The sequence below is a fragment of the Melanostigma gelatinosum genome (assembly GCF_949748355.1).
Source record: "Melanostigma gelatinosum genome assembly, chromosome: 9".
NCBI classification, from domain to species: Eukaryota; Metazoa; Chordata; class Actinopteri; order Perciformes; family Zoarcidae; genus Melanostigma; species Melanostigma gelatinosum.
The window spans coordinates 1656170-1672204 of NC_136642.1; the positions used below are offsets into that span (position 1 = coordinate 1656170).

Sequence of the window (16035 nt, forward strand, 5' to 3'; positions counted from 1 at the left end):
ATCCCCCACACACACATGACGAGGATCGACGAGGATCTACGGGTAAAAAAAGAATAAGATGGCAACAGACTTACGGTTTTTAAATTTTAAATTGTAAAAGTGGCAGTTTGTCAAAATGGATTCCCTCGTAGCAGAAACATCCGATTCCATGACAAGAGTTTAAAAAGCAAGACACCTAAAATAAGAAAAGGATGGATTCATATTTTAGTGGTCAAACGATACATTTATTGATGTGTTTAAAACAGGAAGTTTGGTGACAGTTCATTGATGCAGTAAGAAATCCTGATGAAGTTTGAATCAAACATCGGTGGCTCGTTGAAGACATTGTGCTTCTTTAGTCTCCGATGTGAACGAGCACGTTGACCTCAGATGGAGCTCAGTGCATTCTGACAAAACATCTTACAAATCCTTGTGTTGAAAACACAACAACAACAACTCAGTAAGAGTTTGTTTTCATGGGAGGAGTTCAAAGTTCAAAGTGTCATCGTGAAGTTGAACCCAGTCTAACTCTAAACTGAGCTTAACACCGGCGAGCCTGGAGAACCGGCACCACGGAGCTGGTTTCTATCATTTAGGTGAATCAGTGGCACCAGAATTACATAATCAGCTGTTTAAGGATTAAATAAGTGGACGGACTGTTAGCTCGAGCCTCTCTGACGGGATAGCGGCGCTGTTTTAAAGTCGAGATGGAGTTTAGAGAACCAGCACGAGGAAATATTCTCTCTTCAAAGTCACCAGACTCACAACAACAGTAAGGTAACCTCTCAGAACTCTGCCGCAATAATCAATATATGTTCAAGTCAACGATAGGTTGAGAATCTTTTGAGCTAAATAACAGCTTCAGTTCAGGCAAAGAGGTGAAAATATTCTGAATATTGTGCACGTACATGGATATTGTTGGTCTTTTTGAGTAGTTTTGAGCGAGACATTTACTTTTGTTGACGTGGTAAACCAACGAAACATACTTATCATATCTATAAAGGTCCCAAAATGCAGCTATACGGTCCATTAACTAGGCTGAACTATAATCTGATAGATTTCTCTGACGGAATGATGGCGGATATTTAAGTATTTACTGTAATGTCGCTGGTCTCACTCGCTACTTCTGTGAGAAGGATGACGGCATTCTTTTTAGGGTTCATGGCGATTAACCAGAAAACACCCGATTAAGCTCAAAGATAGCTGGACAACAAGTCTCACTTCACCAGTTCACCAGTTCAACAGTGGGAAGCTCGTCCTACCTGCAGCTGTGGGGGCAAACATCTGACCGGCTGCCAGAAACACTTTGATGTCAGTTAAGCTTCCTCTTCCTTCCTGCCAGATTGTCGTTTTTCGACAAGATTAGCCGTTTAAATCGAGCCTCTCTCGTCCCCCGTCGGCCCTCCTGACATCTACGACCCCGGGGACCAGACTTCATCCTGAGAGTCAGAGTCGTCCGACGCGAACCCGGATTTCCCGCCGTCTGCGTCCGCTCCTCCGTTGATGCGGTTCAGCGGGACGTAAGAGAAGTCTCGACGTTCAGCGGAGCGAGCGGCCGCCGGGCAGCGCCGCGCCCGAACCAGCTGAAGCAGCAGGCTGGCCATCAGCAGAGAGGACAGGCCAACGGTGATCATCAGCCAGCTGCGCCTGAGGAGAGACGGCGCGGTCACTCAGAGCTTCTGGTGAGGTGTGTGTCGAACGCCCGTTCACACACACGCCGCCTTCATTGGTGTGAAGCAAGCAGCTGTTTGACCGCAGAGGAAATGTTGTTTTAAAGGCTAAACGCCAACACATCTGGATTGAAGCAGAATATTTCATTCGACAAAAGCTGCATGTTTTGGTGATAACATCTGTTTTAAATAACTTTGGACTTTTAGAGCATGGAACTGTTTAAGAAGCTGGAATCATGAAATGTTTTATTTGTTTTCCTGAAGCGTTCAATCACAACAATCGTCAATTCATTTTCTGTTTATCGGCTCCACTGAAGTCTACAAAAAGTCGACTGTTCAGAGGAGAGGAGGGGGTGAGGAGGTGAGGGGAGGAGAGGAGGTGAGGGGGTGAGGAGGTGAGGGGACGAGAGGAGGTGAGGGGGTGAGGAGAGGAGGTGAGGGGGTGAGGGGGTGAGGAGAGGAGAGGAGGGGGTGAGGAGGAGGTGAGGAGGTGAGGGGGTGAGGAGAGGAGAGGAGGTGAGGGGGTGAGGAGAGGAGGTGAGGGGGTGAGGAGAGGAGGTGAGGAGAGGAGGGGGTGAGGGGGTGAGGAGAGGAGGGGGTGAGGAGGAGGTGAGGAGGTGAGGGGGTGAGGAGAGGAGAGGAGGTGAGGGGGTGAGGAGGTGAGGTGAGGGGGTGAGGGGGTGAGGAGGTGAGGTGAGGGGGTGAGGAGGTGAGGTCAGGAGGTGAGGGGGTGAGGAGGTGAGGTGAGGGGGTGAGGAGGTGAGGTGAGGGGGTGAGGAGGTGAGGGGGTGAGGGGGTGAAGGGGTGAGGAGAGGAGAGGTGAGGGGGTGAAGGGGTGAGGAGGTGAGGTGAGGGGGTGAGGGGGTGAGGAGGTGAGGTCAGGAGGTGAGGGGGTGAGGAGGTGAGGAGAGGAGAGGTGAGGGGGTGAGGGGGTGAGGAGGTGAGGTGAGGGGGTGAGGAGGTGAGGTCAGGAGGTGAGGGGGTGAGGAGGTGAGGGGGTGAGGAGAGGAGAGGAGGTGAGGGGGTGAAGGGGTGAGGTGAGGAGGTGAGGGGGTGAGGAGGTGAGGGGGTGAGGAGAGGAGAGGTGAGGGGGTGAGGAGGTGAGGGGGTGAGGAGAGGAGGTCAGGAGGTGAGGGGGTGAGGAGGTGAGGGGGTGAGGAGAGGAGAGGAGGTGAGGGGGTGAAGGGGTGAGGTCAGGAGGTGAGGGGGTGAGGAGAGGAGAGGTGAGGGGGTGAGGGGGTGAGGAGGTGAGGGGGTGAGGAGAGGAGAGGAGGTGAGGGGGTGAAGGGGTGAGGTGAGGAGGTGAGGGGGTGAGGAGGTGAGGGGGTGAGGAGAGGAGAGGTGAGGGGGTGAGGGGGTGAGGAGGTGAGGGGGTGAGGAGGTGAAGGGGTGAGGTGAGGAGGTGAGGGGGTGAGGAGGTGAGGGGGTGAGGAGAGGAGAGGTGAGGGGGTGAGGGGGTGAAGGGGTGAGGTCAGGAGGTGAGGGGGTGAGGAGAGGAGAGGTGAGGGGGTGAAGGGGTGAGGTGGGTCACGTGACTCGACCTGTGACACTTACTCTGTCAGATGAAGCTGCTCTCTGTGAGCTTCTTCATCTCGTCTCCAACGTGTAAACATCTGTTCCGCCAGACAATGTCCAGCTGTGTAGGAGGAGGAGGAGGAGGAGGAGGAGGAGGAGAAGAACCATTTAATAATGTATGTCATCACGAGTAAACTCTTCGTCTTTCAAAGAGCAGACGGAGAGATGAAGATCAGATCATGACGTAGTTTATGTTGTTATTATATGAAGTACGTAAGGAGCTGAAATCATTAATGAAATAAGAACAAGAATCAAGAATCGAGATTAAAAGTTTTACCAAAATATAGCGACAATAAATATCTTTATGCTGAAGCAGAGCGTCCTCCCTCTGGAACACCTGACACAGCCGGGTGTTCTGTTCTTCGTGTTCAGCTTTTTGATTTGATTTGAATGTTTGTAAAGTGCTCTATAAATAAAATGTATTTTTATTATTATCATTACACGTTCTCATAGAAGTCATTTTTAACCAAACCCAATCTATCTGTAACTTCTGGGGTTCATTTATTTATGGTGAGCTTTTACCAACACACATATATCAACACTTCATATTTCATATGTGAAATAATGTGAAGTCAACATTGTTTGTTTTACGGTATTTATTATACCTTTCCAGTTTGATGACTGATAAAGAAAGGAGATGAATAGAGTTCAAGTGGGTTCAACATGAACTTAAAGGAAAAGGGCCAACTTAAGGAACTACGAGTTAAATTCATTTAAGAAAGACGATTTGATAAAAAAAAGAAAAAAAGAGGATTTCATTAAATATTATTTTCGGGTGATGAGGTCTGAAGACCTTCATTAGAAAACCTCCATAGAAGCTTTGGAGTCTTAATTATTGTAGAAGCTCTCATGTCTGCTTATGAGCGAGCGTGAGAAGCTGCTGGGTGTTACACATCGTATCGCCTCCACCGAGTCTGCTGCTGGACAGAAACACACCAACACAATAACATGGAGGCTTCAAATCATCCAACAAATGAAGAGATCAACTAAAAGCCTGGAGCGCCTCTGCTCCATGAACGACCTGCACCTGGCAAACAAGCGCAACTACTTTTACCGTCGCTTTAAAGGACATTGGGTCGGTTCTGACCCCCTCCCCCGTGACCCCCTCCCACAGCTCAGCAGGGGGCCGTGCCTCTCAACCACCCGTCCCCTCCCCCACCACAATGAAGACTCTATTCTGGAGATGGACGTCAACAGGCCCCCCCCCCCCCCCTCCACCCTGAAGCATTGTGCTGATCATGTCTCCGGTGTTCACAGACATCTTCAACACCTCCACTTTTCCCTGTGTGTAAATGCATGTGTGTGTGTGTGTTAATGTGTGTGTGTGAGCGTGTACCTCTGTGTAAGGTGTGGTTGGTCTCTCCTCTCAGCGTGGCATTACAGCTTCCTGTCTGCGGGTCACATGGACACTGGTCGTCACAGCGACACTCCCGAGCGCAGGACGGACCGAAGAAGCCCAGAGGACACACTGACACACACACACACACACACACACACACTGAATCCAGGTACCATTCAGAATCTTCTCTTTTTCCAGGGTGGTGGTTCTACCTTGTTCACAGGCGGCGCCGTGAAAACCGGAGGTGCAGGCGCAGCGTCCGTTAACGGGGTCACAGGAGCCGCCGTTGACGCAGACGCAGGTTTGGTTGCAGCCGTCACCGAAGAAGCCCGGCAGGCACTCTGTCAATGAAGGGGGGGGGGCAATGATTGCAATAACAAAGGAGGGAGGAGGTTGTATTTACAGGCTTTGGTTTAGTGTGTGCGTGTGTGTGTGTGTGTGTGTGCGTGTGTGTGTGCGTGTGTGTGTGCGTGCGTGTAAATAGACTGTACTTGTATAGATCTTTTCTCGTCTTTCAGACCACTCAAAGCTCTTTCACACTGCTCGTCATCGTTCACCCTGATAGAAGGGGCTCAGTGCCGATCAGATTCCATCACATTCATACTCAAGGACACATCGAACCGCCGATCCTCTGATTGAAGGACGACCCTGCTCTCCACAGTCGCCCCGTGTGTGTGTGCGTGTGTGTGTGTGCGTGTGTGTGTGTTAGTGTGTGTGTGTACCTTGGCTACAGTTCTTTCCTCTCCATCCAGCATCACAGACACAACCATCTACAACACAAACAAGAAGACGTGAAACAGATTAACATTGAGATGCAACCAGCAGGAAGAAGAAGATGTTTTGAATGAATTTAGGAGAAACGAACAGACAAAGTAGTAAAATGTTTTCTCTCCTCCTCCTCATCATCTTCTTCCTCCTCTTCCTCACTTACCGGCGGTGCAGACGCCGTGACGGCCGCAGGCCGGCGGCCGACACACCAGAGAGTCGCAGGCGGCGCCCCGCCAGCCCTCCCGGCAGCAGCAGCTTCCGTCCACACAGTCTCCGTGTCCGCTGCAGTCCGCCGGCCGGCAGCGGCGCTGGTGAACGCACAAGACGGTGGAGACGGGCCGAGCGCAGCGCCACCTGCTGTCGGACTCACTGAGAGGAAGAGGGAGGATTAGTGGATACCTTCATGGTGGAGATAGTAGGCTCGTTCCAGATGAACTGCTTCTCGCCTGGAAGGTAGACGAGATAATGCGGAAGCAGCAGGAGCGATTTCAGCCTTCAGAGAATAAACAGGAAGTCAAAGAAACACTCACTTCCTGTTAGATTTGTAGGCTACTTGTAGTTCACAGACCTCATTTGGATTTACTCATGCGGGTCTGTAAATATATATTTGTGTGGAAACTTGCGTTATGTTTTCTATAAATAAGCTTTATCATTATCAACCACACGAGATGTTTTTAGATTAAACCTTTGTTGGACAACATGAGACTAATAACCAACAATCGAGCGTTAAATACTACAATTACACAGAAAAATAGGATTTTCTACAAAACCTGGTAAATCTAAGAGCCAATCAGCTCTCTGATCAGGAGACAGCCAGCCGTTTCCCATCATGCATTGGGTCATGCAGTCGATGGAGAGTAACTGGCTCTAAAATCTGCGTGAGGTCATCGTCGACCACGTGTTCAAGATGTCAGAGCAAGTCGGACACAAATCTACCCAGCATGCATTGTGCGGCGATGGATTGTGATCAAACCAGGCTCGTCTCCAACGAGCCTGGTTTGATGACACGTATGAAGGGTTTCATTGGCTCACCAGTGATCGGAGGGGTAGCTGGCCAATGAGCCGTCAGCCACGTAGGTGGAGGACCCGCCTCCGTCCAGATTGATGGCGTTGACGACTCCGTAGCTCTTCAGAGACTCAGCCACCTCCCACAGGTTCATGCTGCACAGCCACAACAGCAGGACGGGAAGCTCCTTATTTAGCTTTCACATTAATATCCAGACAACTATCAGAGCAGGTGAACACGCTCGCTTGAGGATACATTTGAATGGGTTCCAATGAACTTTCAGGGCGTTTTTGAGAAAACAACTCTCAAATACATTGAAGCTGTTTAGAGTTTTAGTTTTTGGCACAATTGATTTGGAGCTTTGTATGAATCGTGTTCTGTGTACGTGCTGGTTGGCGACCGGTGAGGCTGCTGTTATTCACGAGAGGCGGTGAGCGGGAGGTCGTTGTGTTGGTCTCGCTGACCGCTACACGGGTTATTGAGCGGCTCTGATATCGAGTGAAGATGTACAGACGGACAGCGAACGTGTCCAGATACGTCAGCTTGTTGTGCTCCTCGAGGTCACGTCATTAACAGCAACGCATTCATCTTCAGTGTTGCTGCACTGAGGGGTCGGATCAATACATTGGATTGGTGGAGAGGTCTTCTGGCCCCTCCCCCTGGCCCCTCTCCCTTCTGCCGTTTCTCCTTCACCTCCGCCTCACTCTTGTTGTCGATTAAAGATTTATTCAATACATCTACTCAGGGATGGGTTTCTGGATGGGGCCCCCCCCGGCCTTCACCTACAAAATGTCCCTTAATGAGACATGTACCGACCACGAAGAGACACAAAACAACTACAACAAGACACAAAACAACTACAACAAGACACAAAATAACTACGACGGGACACAAAACAACGAGACACAAAACAACTACAACAAGACACAAAACAACGAGACACAAAACAACTACAACAAGACACAAAACAACTACAACAAGACACAAAACAACTACAACCGGACACAAAACAACTACGACGGGACACAAAACAACTACAACAAGACACAAAACAACTACAACAAGACACAAAACAACTACAACAAGACACAAAACAACTACAGCGGGACACAAAACAACTACGACGGGACACAAAACAACTACAACAAGACACAAAACAACTACAACAAGACACAAAACAACACAAAACAACTACAGAGAGACACAAAACAACTACAGAGAGACACAAAACAACTACAGAGAGACACAAAACAACTACAGAGAGACACAAAACAACGACAGACAGACACAAAACAACGACAGACACAAAACAACGACAGAGACACAAAACAACTACAAGACACAAAACAACTACAAGACACAAAACAACTACAACAAGACAAAACAACTACAAAGAGACACAAAACAACACAAAACAACTACAGAGAGACACAAAACAACTACAGAGAGACACAAAACAACTACAGAGAGACACAAAACAACTACAAAGAGACACAAAACAACTACAAAGAGACACAAAACAACTACAAAGAGACACAAAACAACTACAGAGAGACACAAAACAACTACAGAGAGACACAAAACAATACAAAAACAACTACAGAGAGACACAAAACTACAAAGAGACACAAAACAATACAAAAACAACTACAGAGAGACACAAAACAACTACAGAGAGACACAAAACAACTACAGAGAGAGACAAAACAACTACAAACAGACACAAAACAATACAAAAACAACTACAGAGACACAAAACAACTACAGAGAGACACAAAACAACTACAGAGAGACACAAAACAACTACGACGGGACACAAAACAACTACAACGAGACACAAAACAACTACAACAAGACACAACACAACTACAACAAGACACAAAACAACTACAACAAGACACAAAACAACTACGACGGGACACAAAACAACTACAACAAGACACAAAACAACTACAAAGAGACACAAAACAACTACAAAGAGACACAAAACAACTACAAAGAGACACAAAACAACACAAAACAACTACAGAGAGACACAAAACTACAGAGAGACACAAAACAACTACAGAGAGACACAAAACAACTACAGAGAGAGACAAAACAACTACAAACAGACACAAAACAATACAAAAACAACTACAGAGACACAAAACAACTACAGAGAGACACAAAACAACTACGACGGGACACAAAACAACTACAAAGAGACACAAAACAACTACAACAAGACACAAAACAACTACAACAAGACACAAAACAACTACAACAAGACACAAAACAACTACGACGGGACACAAAACAACTACAACAAGACACAAAACAACTACAAAGAGACACAAAACAACACAAAACAACTACAGAGAGACACAAAACAACTACAGAGAGACACAAAACAACTACAAAGAGACACAAAACAACTACAAAGAGACACAAAACAACACAAAACAACTACAAAGAGACACAAAACAACTACAAAGAGACACAAAACAACACAAAACAACTACAAAGAGACACAAAACAACTACAAAGAGACACAAAACAACACAAAACAACTACAGAGAGACACAAAACAACTACAACAAGACACAAAACAACTACAAAGAGACACAAAACAACTACAAAGAGACACAAAACAACACAAAACAACTACAGAGAGACACAAAACAACTACAGAGAGACACAAAACAACTACAGAGAGACACAAAACAACTACAGAGACACAAAACAACTACGACGGGACACAAAACAACTACAAAGAGACACAAAACAACACAAAACAACTACAGAGAGACACAAAACAACTACAGAGAGACACAAAACAACTACAGAGAGACACAAAACAACTACAAAGAGACACAAAACGACACAAAACAACTACAGAGACACAAAACAACTCGAGTCAGTGTTTCTTGCTCCTATGTAGGAGGGGTGGTGGGGCCCTTTGCATGTCTACACCCAGGGGCCCGTTGTCTCATACATTCACTGTAGCAGACCCCTAACAAGCTCTGACAGCACAGCGTGTAAACGCAACGTCCATCTTCATCTTCAGTGTCTTGAGTGTCTGCGGTGTTCCCGGCGTTATAAAGACAATCCAGAGTGCACACGGTTCGTTTCCTCTACGTTTGTTCAGTGATGCAGAATCAAACCCTGCATATTTACTTCTGTAGTGACTCAAAGGCCTGTGAGTCACTTTATGTTTATGGCATAAATGATCATATGTTTTCTCTTTGCTCTCTTTCCTCCACTTACTGAGCGAGCGGAATGAGAAGACTAAAGTATGACTGAGTGTGAGACCGTTACCCCCTCACTCCGGTCTGTCCATCGATGTGAAACAGGACCAGGTGGCCCTCGGCGTCGTGGCCAACCGCCGTCCTCGCCGACACCACGTCCACAAAAGTGCGGAATTTCCCTGTGAAAGTACGAGAAAAACAAGCTGAACGTACAGATCGGGACGAACAGATCACAGTTCAAACCTCTTCAGTCCAACCGCTGACTCAATACTCAGAGCATTGATCCGATAATCATCGACTGAGTTCATCATCCAGGTCCCAGCAGTATTCTCCTCAGTCATGCAGCACAGTGAAGACTTCCCCTAAATGAAAGTTACATATTGTATATCATGTTCTACACTATCAGCCCTGTGTTTAACATGTATTGTTGCATCTTCCTGCATCATCTAGTCCATCCTACGAGCATCAATGGATCCTAATTCATAACCTGTAGATCACAAGTGGACGTAGTCGTCGTCACATCGTCCGTTGGTTTGTGGACTGATGTTTTGAAGCCTGAAGTTGTCAATCACCGTGTAGCCCCGCCCTAAAGCATCCCCTGCTTTATGGTCTGTGTGACTCTAAATGGACCATAATGTACTAAATGAACATCATGCTGTATTGAAGAAGACTTGAAACTAGAGATTGAGACATAAACTCATGTTTACAATGTTTACTGAGGGAATAAATCAAGATTAAAGCGGTGTATATCATCATAATAATATGGTTGTTGACAGACCGTCTCTACAGAGCGGCCATGAGGTTATAAAAAGATGAGGTCAAGTTTCAACATTATGTAAACAATGACAGATGAGTTCTGGGAAAAACAAATCCTTTGTTTACTTTTACAGTGTGTGTGTGTGTGTGTGTGTGTGTGTGTGTGTGTGTGTGTGTGTGTGTGTGTGTGTGTGTGTAACAATAAAGAGCATAATGCAGTTCAATAATAACTGGATGCGAGTCGGGTCAGACGAGACGTCGTTACACTTAATTACAGGTGGCAGCAGGTTCTTAAAGGGCCGGTTGTGATATTCTGTATATTGTATGTAGTATGTTAGTGTAGTTGTATGCGGTACTGCGAGTGTGAGCGTACCCGTCTCCTGTGTCTCGTCACACTCGGCCTCCAGGCTCTGGTTGATGTAAACCTCTCCGTTCCTCAACAGCCACACCACACCGCTGACGAGCTGGACGAACGGGTTGGACTGGTCCAAAACGTCTTCCTGGGACAGATACCTGGGGAGACGACGAGGGGAGACAGATAGTCAGGACCTCAACATTCCTGAGTGTTTATGATTCTACAGCAGGAGTAACCGCCGCTTCATGTGTCAAAGCTGCAGGGGATGCTTTAGGGCGGGGCTACACAGTGATTGACAGGTCTCTACGTCACTCCTCCTCAGTCCAGATATGGTCACTTCCTGTTCACTGGTTGTGAAAACCAAAACTATTTGATGGATTGCCATGAAATGCGGTTCAGACGTTCATGTTCCCCTCAAGATACATCACTCTGGTGATCAGCTGACTTTTAGCACCATCACCTGGTTAAATCCTCCCACCCTCTGACCTCTGACCTAAGAAACAACCCCATGGATGCAATAGATGTCGTGTGCAAAGAATGGACTGAAACAGCAGAACTACAATGTGAAATATGTCTGCATGTCACCTGTTGGGGACGTTTTGAAGCCTCGAGATCTGCATTTTGGCCGTCGCCATCTTGGATTTTTGCAACCAGAAGTGTCCACATCTGGACCGAGGAGGAGCGACACAGTCCATCCAATATTTAATTGAAATGTTTCACATAAAACTCAAAACTGTGAACCTCATGGAGAAGTCTCCGATTTAAAGAATAATTCAAAAACACAATCATAACAATAGCAACAAAGAAAAGTTTAAAAGCATCTTTGTGTCTCTCATTCTGACAACTTTGACCCAAATCCAGATGTTTAAAGTGATGAACTGACAGCTGGGTGAAGCCACAGAACTGTGACAGAACGTTACCTCTGTTTACAACCAGTTAAAGTGTCCCAGTCTGACGTTTAGACCTCTGAACAACAACTTCAGCTTGTTCCAGGAAGCTCACGTTCGATCTCCTTCTCACTCACCTGAGCAGACACCACTTTTCAGGTAACCAGCTGTGTTTACAGCAGGACGGTGTTGTGAAACATCACAACAGGGAGAGAAAGAACAGGCGCTAACAGCATCAATGATCTGGCTTTGCGCCGATGAAGTGCAGCTTTCTATTGGACCTGGATATTTATAACACTACTACGAGGTCCCCACACACACACACACACACACACACACACACACACACACACACACACACACACACACACACACACACACACACACACACACACACACACACACACACACACACACACGTTTATGGTCTCAATCTCTAGTTTCAAGTCTTCTTCAATACAGCATGATGTTCATTTAGTACATTATGCTCCATTTAGAGTCACACAGACCATAAAGCAGGGGATGCTTTAGGGGCGGGGCTTACAGTGATTGACAGGTTAACACTGGGACTCTGTATCACGGCTCCTATCTGGCTCTCTTACCCAAACACCAGGCTGCCGTCCCTCCTGATGCCAAACTGGGCGTTCTGCACCCCCCCGCTGTCCCTCACCATGCGGCCGTCGCTCACCACGTTGCCCAGACACTCGAGCGTCTCGGTGTTGAAGAAGCCGGCATTCTGGGCGTACAGACACCCGGCGGTGCTGCCGGCCGTCTCCTCCACCGTGGCCCTCTGCTTCATCGCGCAGCCGCCCGGCCCGCCGGGCTCCAACACCGACACCGTCCTCAGCGGGTCGCGGACCACCGTCACGTGACCTGGGAGCAAAGACGAGATGCTTTCAGGGACACTCAATGAACCAGAGGTTGGTCAAACAAAAGATCAGATCCAGAGTCATCTTGACTGACCGTAAACCCGCCTGGAGCTTCCCGGGACGTCCGACACGAACACCGTGGACTCGGCCACCGGTAGCCCGCCGCGGTTACCGGAGGAGGGCCGGCTCTCGTGGGTGGAGTTGCCGTGGACGGCGGGCTGGCAGTCCCTGACGTGGCGGTGGGAGTGGGCGGGGCCGTGGGCGTGGCCACGAGCGTATGGCAACATGACGTCATCGTCCAGAGAGACTCTACGACGAGAGGAAGAACGTTAAACGTATATTATGAAATACACATATATTATATGACGTTATGTGATATTTTCCACCTGACCATTAACCTGTTTATATTTCAGACATCGTGTACATTTGGTTTATGCATCTTACTGATAATCTTTATCGTTTTATTCTCAATCTTTCCCACTTTATACTTCAACTGCTACACAATCATTTCCTCCTGAATAAATAAAGATTTCTCTCATCTTCTCTTTTTTAAGGCATTGTTCTGTAACTGTGGTCCGACCGCGCCATCTTGTGGCCAAAGGGACAAACTACAGCAACATTTATATATAAACTATCAGTTGAAACCAACACGTGATGACTGGACTCACAAAGTTTAAACATTTGAGATCAGCCTTTAAAATCATCACAACGCAGTACAAGTGTAAAATGCACGAAATGCTATTAATGTGATATGACAACTAGTTTAATGGCATGTTTACTTTATTCAGACTTTAACTTCGTTCTTTGTATGTTCAGCGAAATAAGAGGACTAATTAAAGGTCTTGTTGTGTTTGAAGGTTTGTGAACTTTGTAAAGTTTCTCAACAACTCTGATAAGAACTTTAAAAGTCAGACAAACAGCTGCTAACTTATATCAGCATTAACTGGTGTTAGAATAGTTTTAAGTTCACAGGATTTTACCAAAAGAGGAACAATTTATATCCGGATAACTCAAGCTATGTGTGTGTGTGTGTGTGTGTGTCTGGACACACTTTCTTTTTCATTTTTAAGCTATGCTAACAGCTAGCATGGCTAACATTAGCAGCTATCTTAAAGACAGTTGAACCGGAGGTCTTACCGGGTGTTGTTAGTCTCTGACAGCCGGACAAAGAGCCACAACAGCAGCCACACTAATGGATATTTCACCGACGCTGCTGCCATATGAGGAGGAGAGAAACTAGCCTGAACTCCGCTCTCCTCCTGCTGGACCCATCGTCGTCATCATCCAGCGATCACGCCGTCACGGTAGAGGAAATAAAACACACGGCTTCCGGTTACCTTTTACGAAATAAAAGCCAGACAGTTTGAGCCAAATCAGCTATTTTAGTTTTAGAATTGTTTTTTAAATAAACTACTTTTAATAGAAGCCCGTTTCGACCAGGTAATGAAAAAAACGTTTTAGTAATTATGGAAATTAAATTAAGTAAAAATGATAAGCGACATCAAATATTAACTTTAATTGTTAAAATATCAAAATGTTGACTCACTAAAAAAAATGTCAATATATTTTGACTGGTCCATTTATGGGACGTTCATTCAGACGTACCAGTAGATCTGTTATTCGTTATATCTGTTGTTCGTCCGGTCAAAAATATTTTTATGTCTTTTTTTCACTGTGTACATGAATACATAAAAATACTGTCAATGATAATAGTAAATGTTAAAATAAAAACATGTAGATTAAATATATAACCGGGGGAAAACAATTCAGAGATTAAAAAAATAGCGAGTTTAGAATTTTCTTTCAATGTTTTACTCTTATTTTGAAAGAAATATCCACATGTTCCGGTATTTCTGACGAAATATTTGTAACTTGATGCAGAGCGGTCACATGACAGTCATCACCTCGTGACTTCATCACACAGCCACACGTCATCTGGACCGACACATGTAAACAAAGGGTTTTATTAAAGAACACACTTTGTTTCTACTTCGTGATTTGATACAAAGTATAAATGCAAACAAATAAAAAATAATGCATACATGGTACAATTACACTCAAACTCATGTCCCAATACCACACCGTGAAATATCCGTGAGCTGCTTTTGAACTAATTATGTTCATGATTGATGAATCTGCTGATCATATGATCCATTAATCGATTAACTGCTTTGTAAATATTAGTGAGAAATGGCGTCACAAACTGACACTTGCCCAAAAGATAAGATCCACAAATATGATTAAAAACAAAGCGACTGTGAAGTTTGTTGAGACTTTCAGAGCGTTCACATTGATCTCATAATAATCCCGATCAGAATCTATTAATATTGAGCATCCAACATTTGTTTTTGTTGACTTGTTTCCACTTTTAAAAGAACGGCAGCACATCATCCCTCATTAGAAACAGCGACGCAATCGAAATCAGTTTGAAGTGGATCTACAACCTGCATCTCAGGCTGTTATTTGGTTGTTATATATGATATGTTGCGGAGTGTTGTTGTGGCATTTTGTTGATTTAGTTGATGCTGCAGAATCAGCCTCTCAAAGTCTCATAATCCGTCTTCAGACGTGATCTCAGACCTCGTCTCTGTTTCTTCAGGGTTTCTTTCTTCTCCAGTCCGTCATCTCGTAAAGTGTCTTGTGTGCGTTTCCGCCTCCTCAGATATGTTTCAGTGTATCTGCGTCTCCTCTGACGTCGTTCAGCGTGACGTTGATGGAGAAGTAACCGAACAGAAGCCATCTCCGGCTCGCCCGCACGCAGTGAAGCAGCTGTCGGATCAGCAGCAGAGAGGCCAGCGTGCCGGTGATGATCAGCCATGTTTGTCTGTGGAGGGAGACGGAAGATTACACTTCACCCTCATGTGTGCCTTTACAAAAGCATCAACATAATATATATAAATATATATAAATATATATATATATATATGAATATATATATATATATATATACATACATATACATACATATATATATATATATATATATATATATATATATATATATATATATATATATATATATATATATATATATATATATATATATATATATATATATATATATATATATATATATGTATGTATATATATATATATATATATATACACATATATATATATATATATATACACATATATATATATATATATATATATATATACACATATATATATATATATATACACATATATATATATATATATATATATATATATATATATATATATATATATATATATATATATATATACACACATATATATATGTGTGATTTGAAGCTGGTGGGTTGTGCCATTGTTGTTCCTCATTGTGTATGCGAGTTGTGGGTTGGTGTTCCCGAGGTGCATTGTTTTGCATTTATCTGGGTGGAATAACATGCACATTGTTTGGGCCCAAGATTGAAGATGGTCCAAATCACACTGAAGACTGGAGTGCTGCGTGTCATGTAGCTGTGATATGACTTCAAAGATCTTAGTGTCATCGGCAAACATCAGGACAAAGTTGTTGAGGAAATCCGGTATATCAGCCACAAATAGTACAAACAGCAAAGGGCCAAGTACTGAGCCTTGAGGTACCCCGCTGTTGACGCTTGCGAAATCG

The 16035-nt window shown here is 45.0% G+C and overlaps 1 protein-coding gene across 2 annotated transcripts; it reads right to left on the reverse strand.

Moving 5' to 3' along the window:
- Positions 1 to 202: 202 nt before the first annotated feature.
- On the reverse strand, positions 203 to 13705 carry nagpa (N-acetylglucosamine-1-phosphodiester alpha-N-acetylglucosaminidase). 2 transcript variants are annotated; one of them, XM_079275685.1, is made up of 12 exons: positions 13572 to 13705; positions 12529 to 12743; positions 12168 to 12438; positions 10697 to 10836; positions 9638 to 9746; positions 6364 to 6492; positions 5495 to 5700; positions 5286 to 5333; positions 4776 to 4904; positions 4561 to 4692; positions 3204 to 3285; positions 203 to 1626 (listed from the first exon to the last, which is right to left on the reverse strand). In XM_079275685.1, exons 1-12 carry the CDS (start codon positions 13652 to 13654, stop codon positions 1392 to 1394), a joined length of 1779 nt encoding a protein of 592 aa, XP_079131811.1. In that variant the 5' UTR covers positions 13655 to 13705; the 3' UTR covers positions 203 to 1391. The 2 variants fall into 2 exon arrangements, with proteins under 2 accessions (XP_079131811.1, XP_079131812.1); XM_079275686.1 differs by having other exon boundaries at positions 1387 to 1723.
- Between the last annotated feature and the right edge of the window lie 2330 nt (positions 13706 to 16035).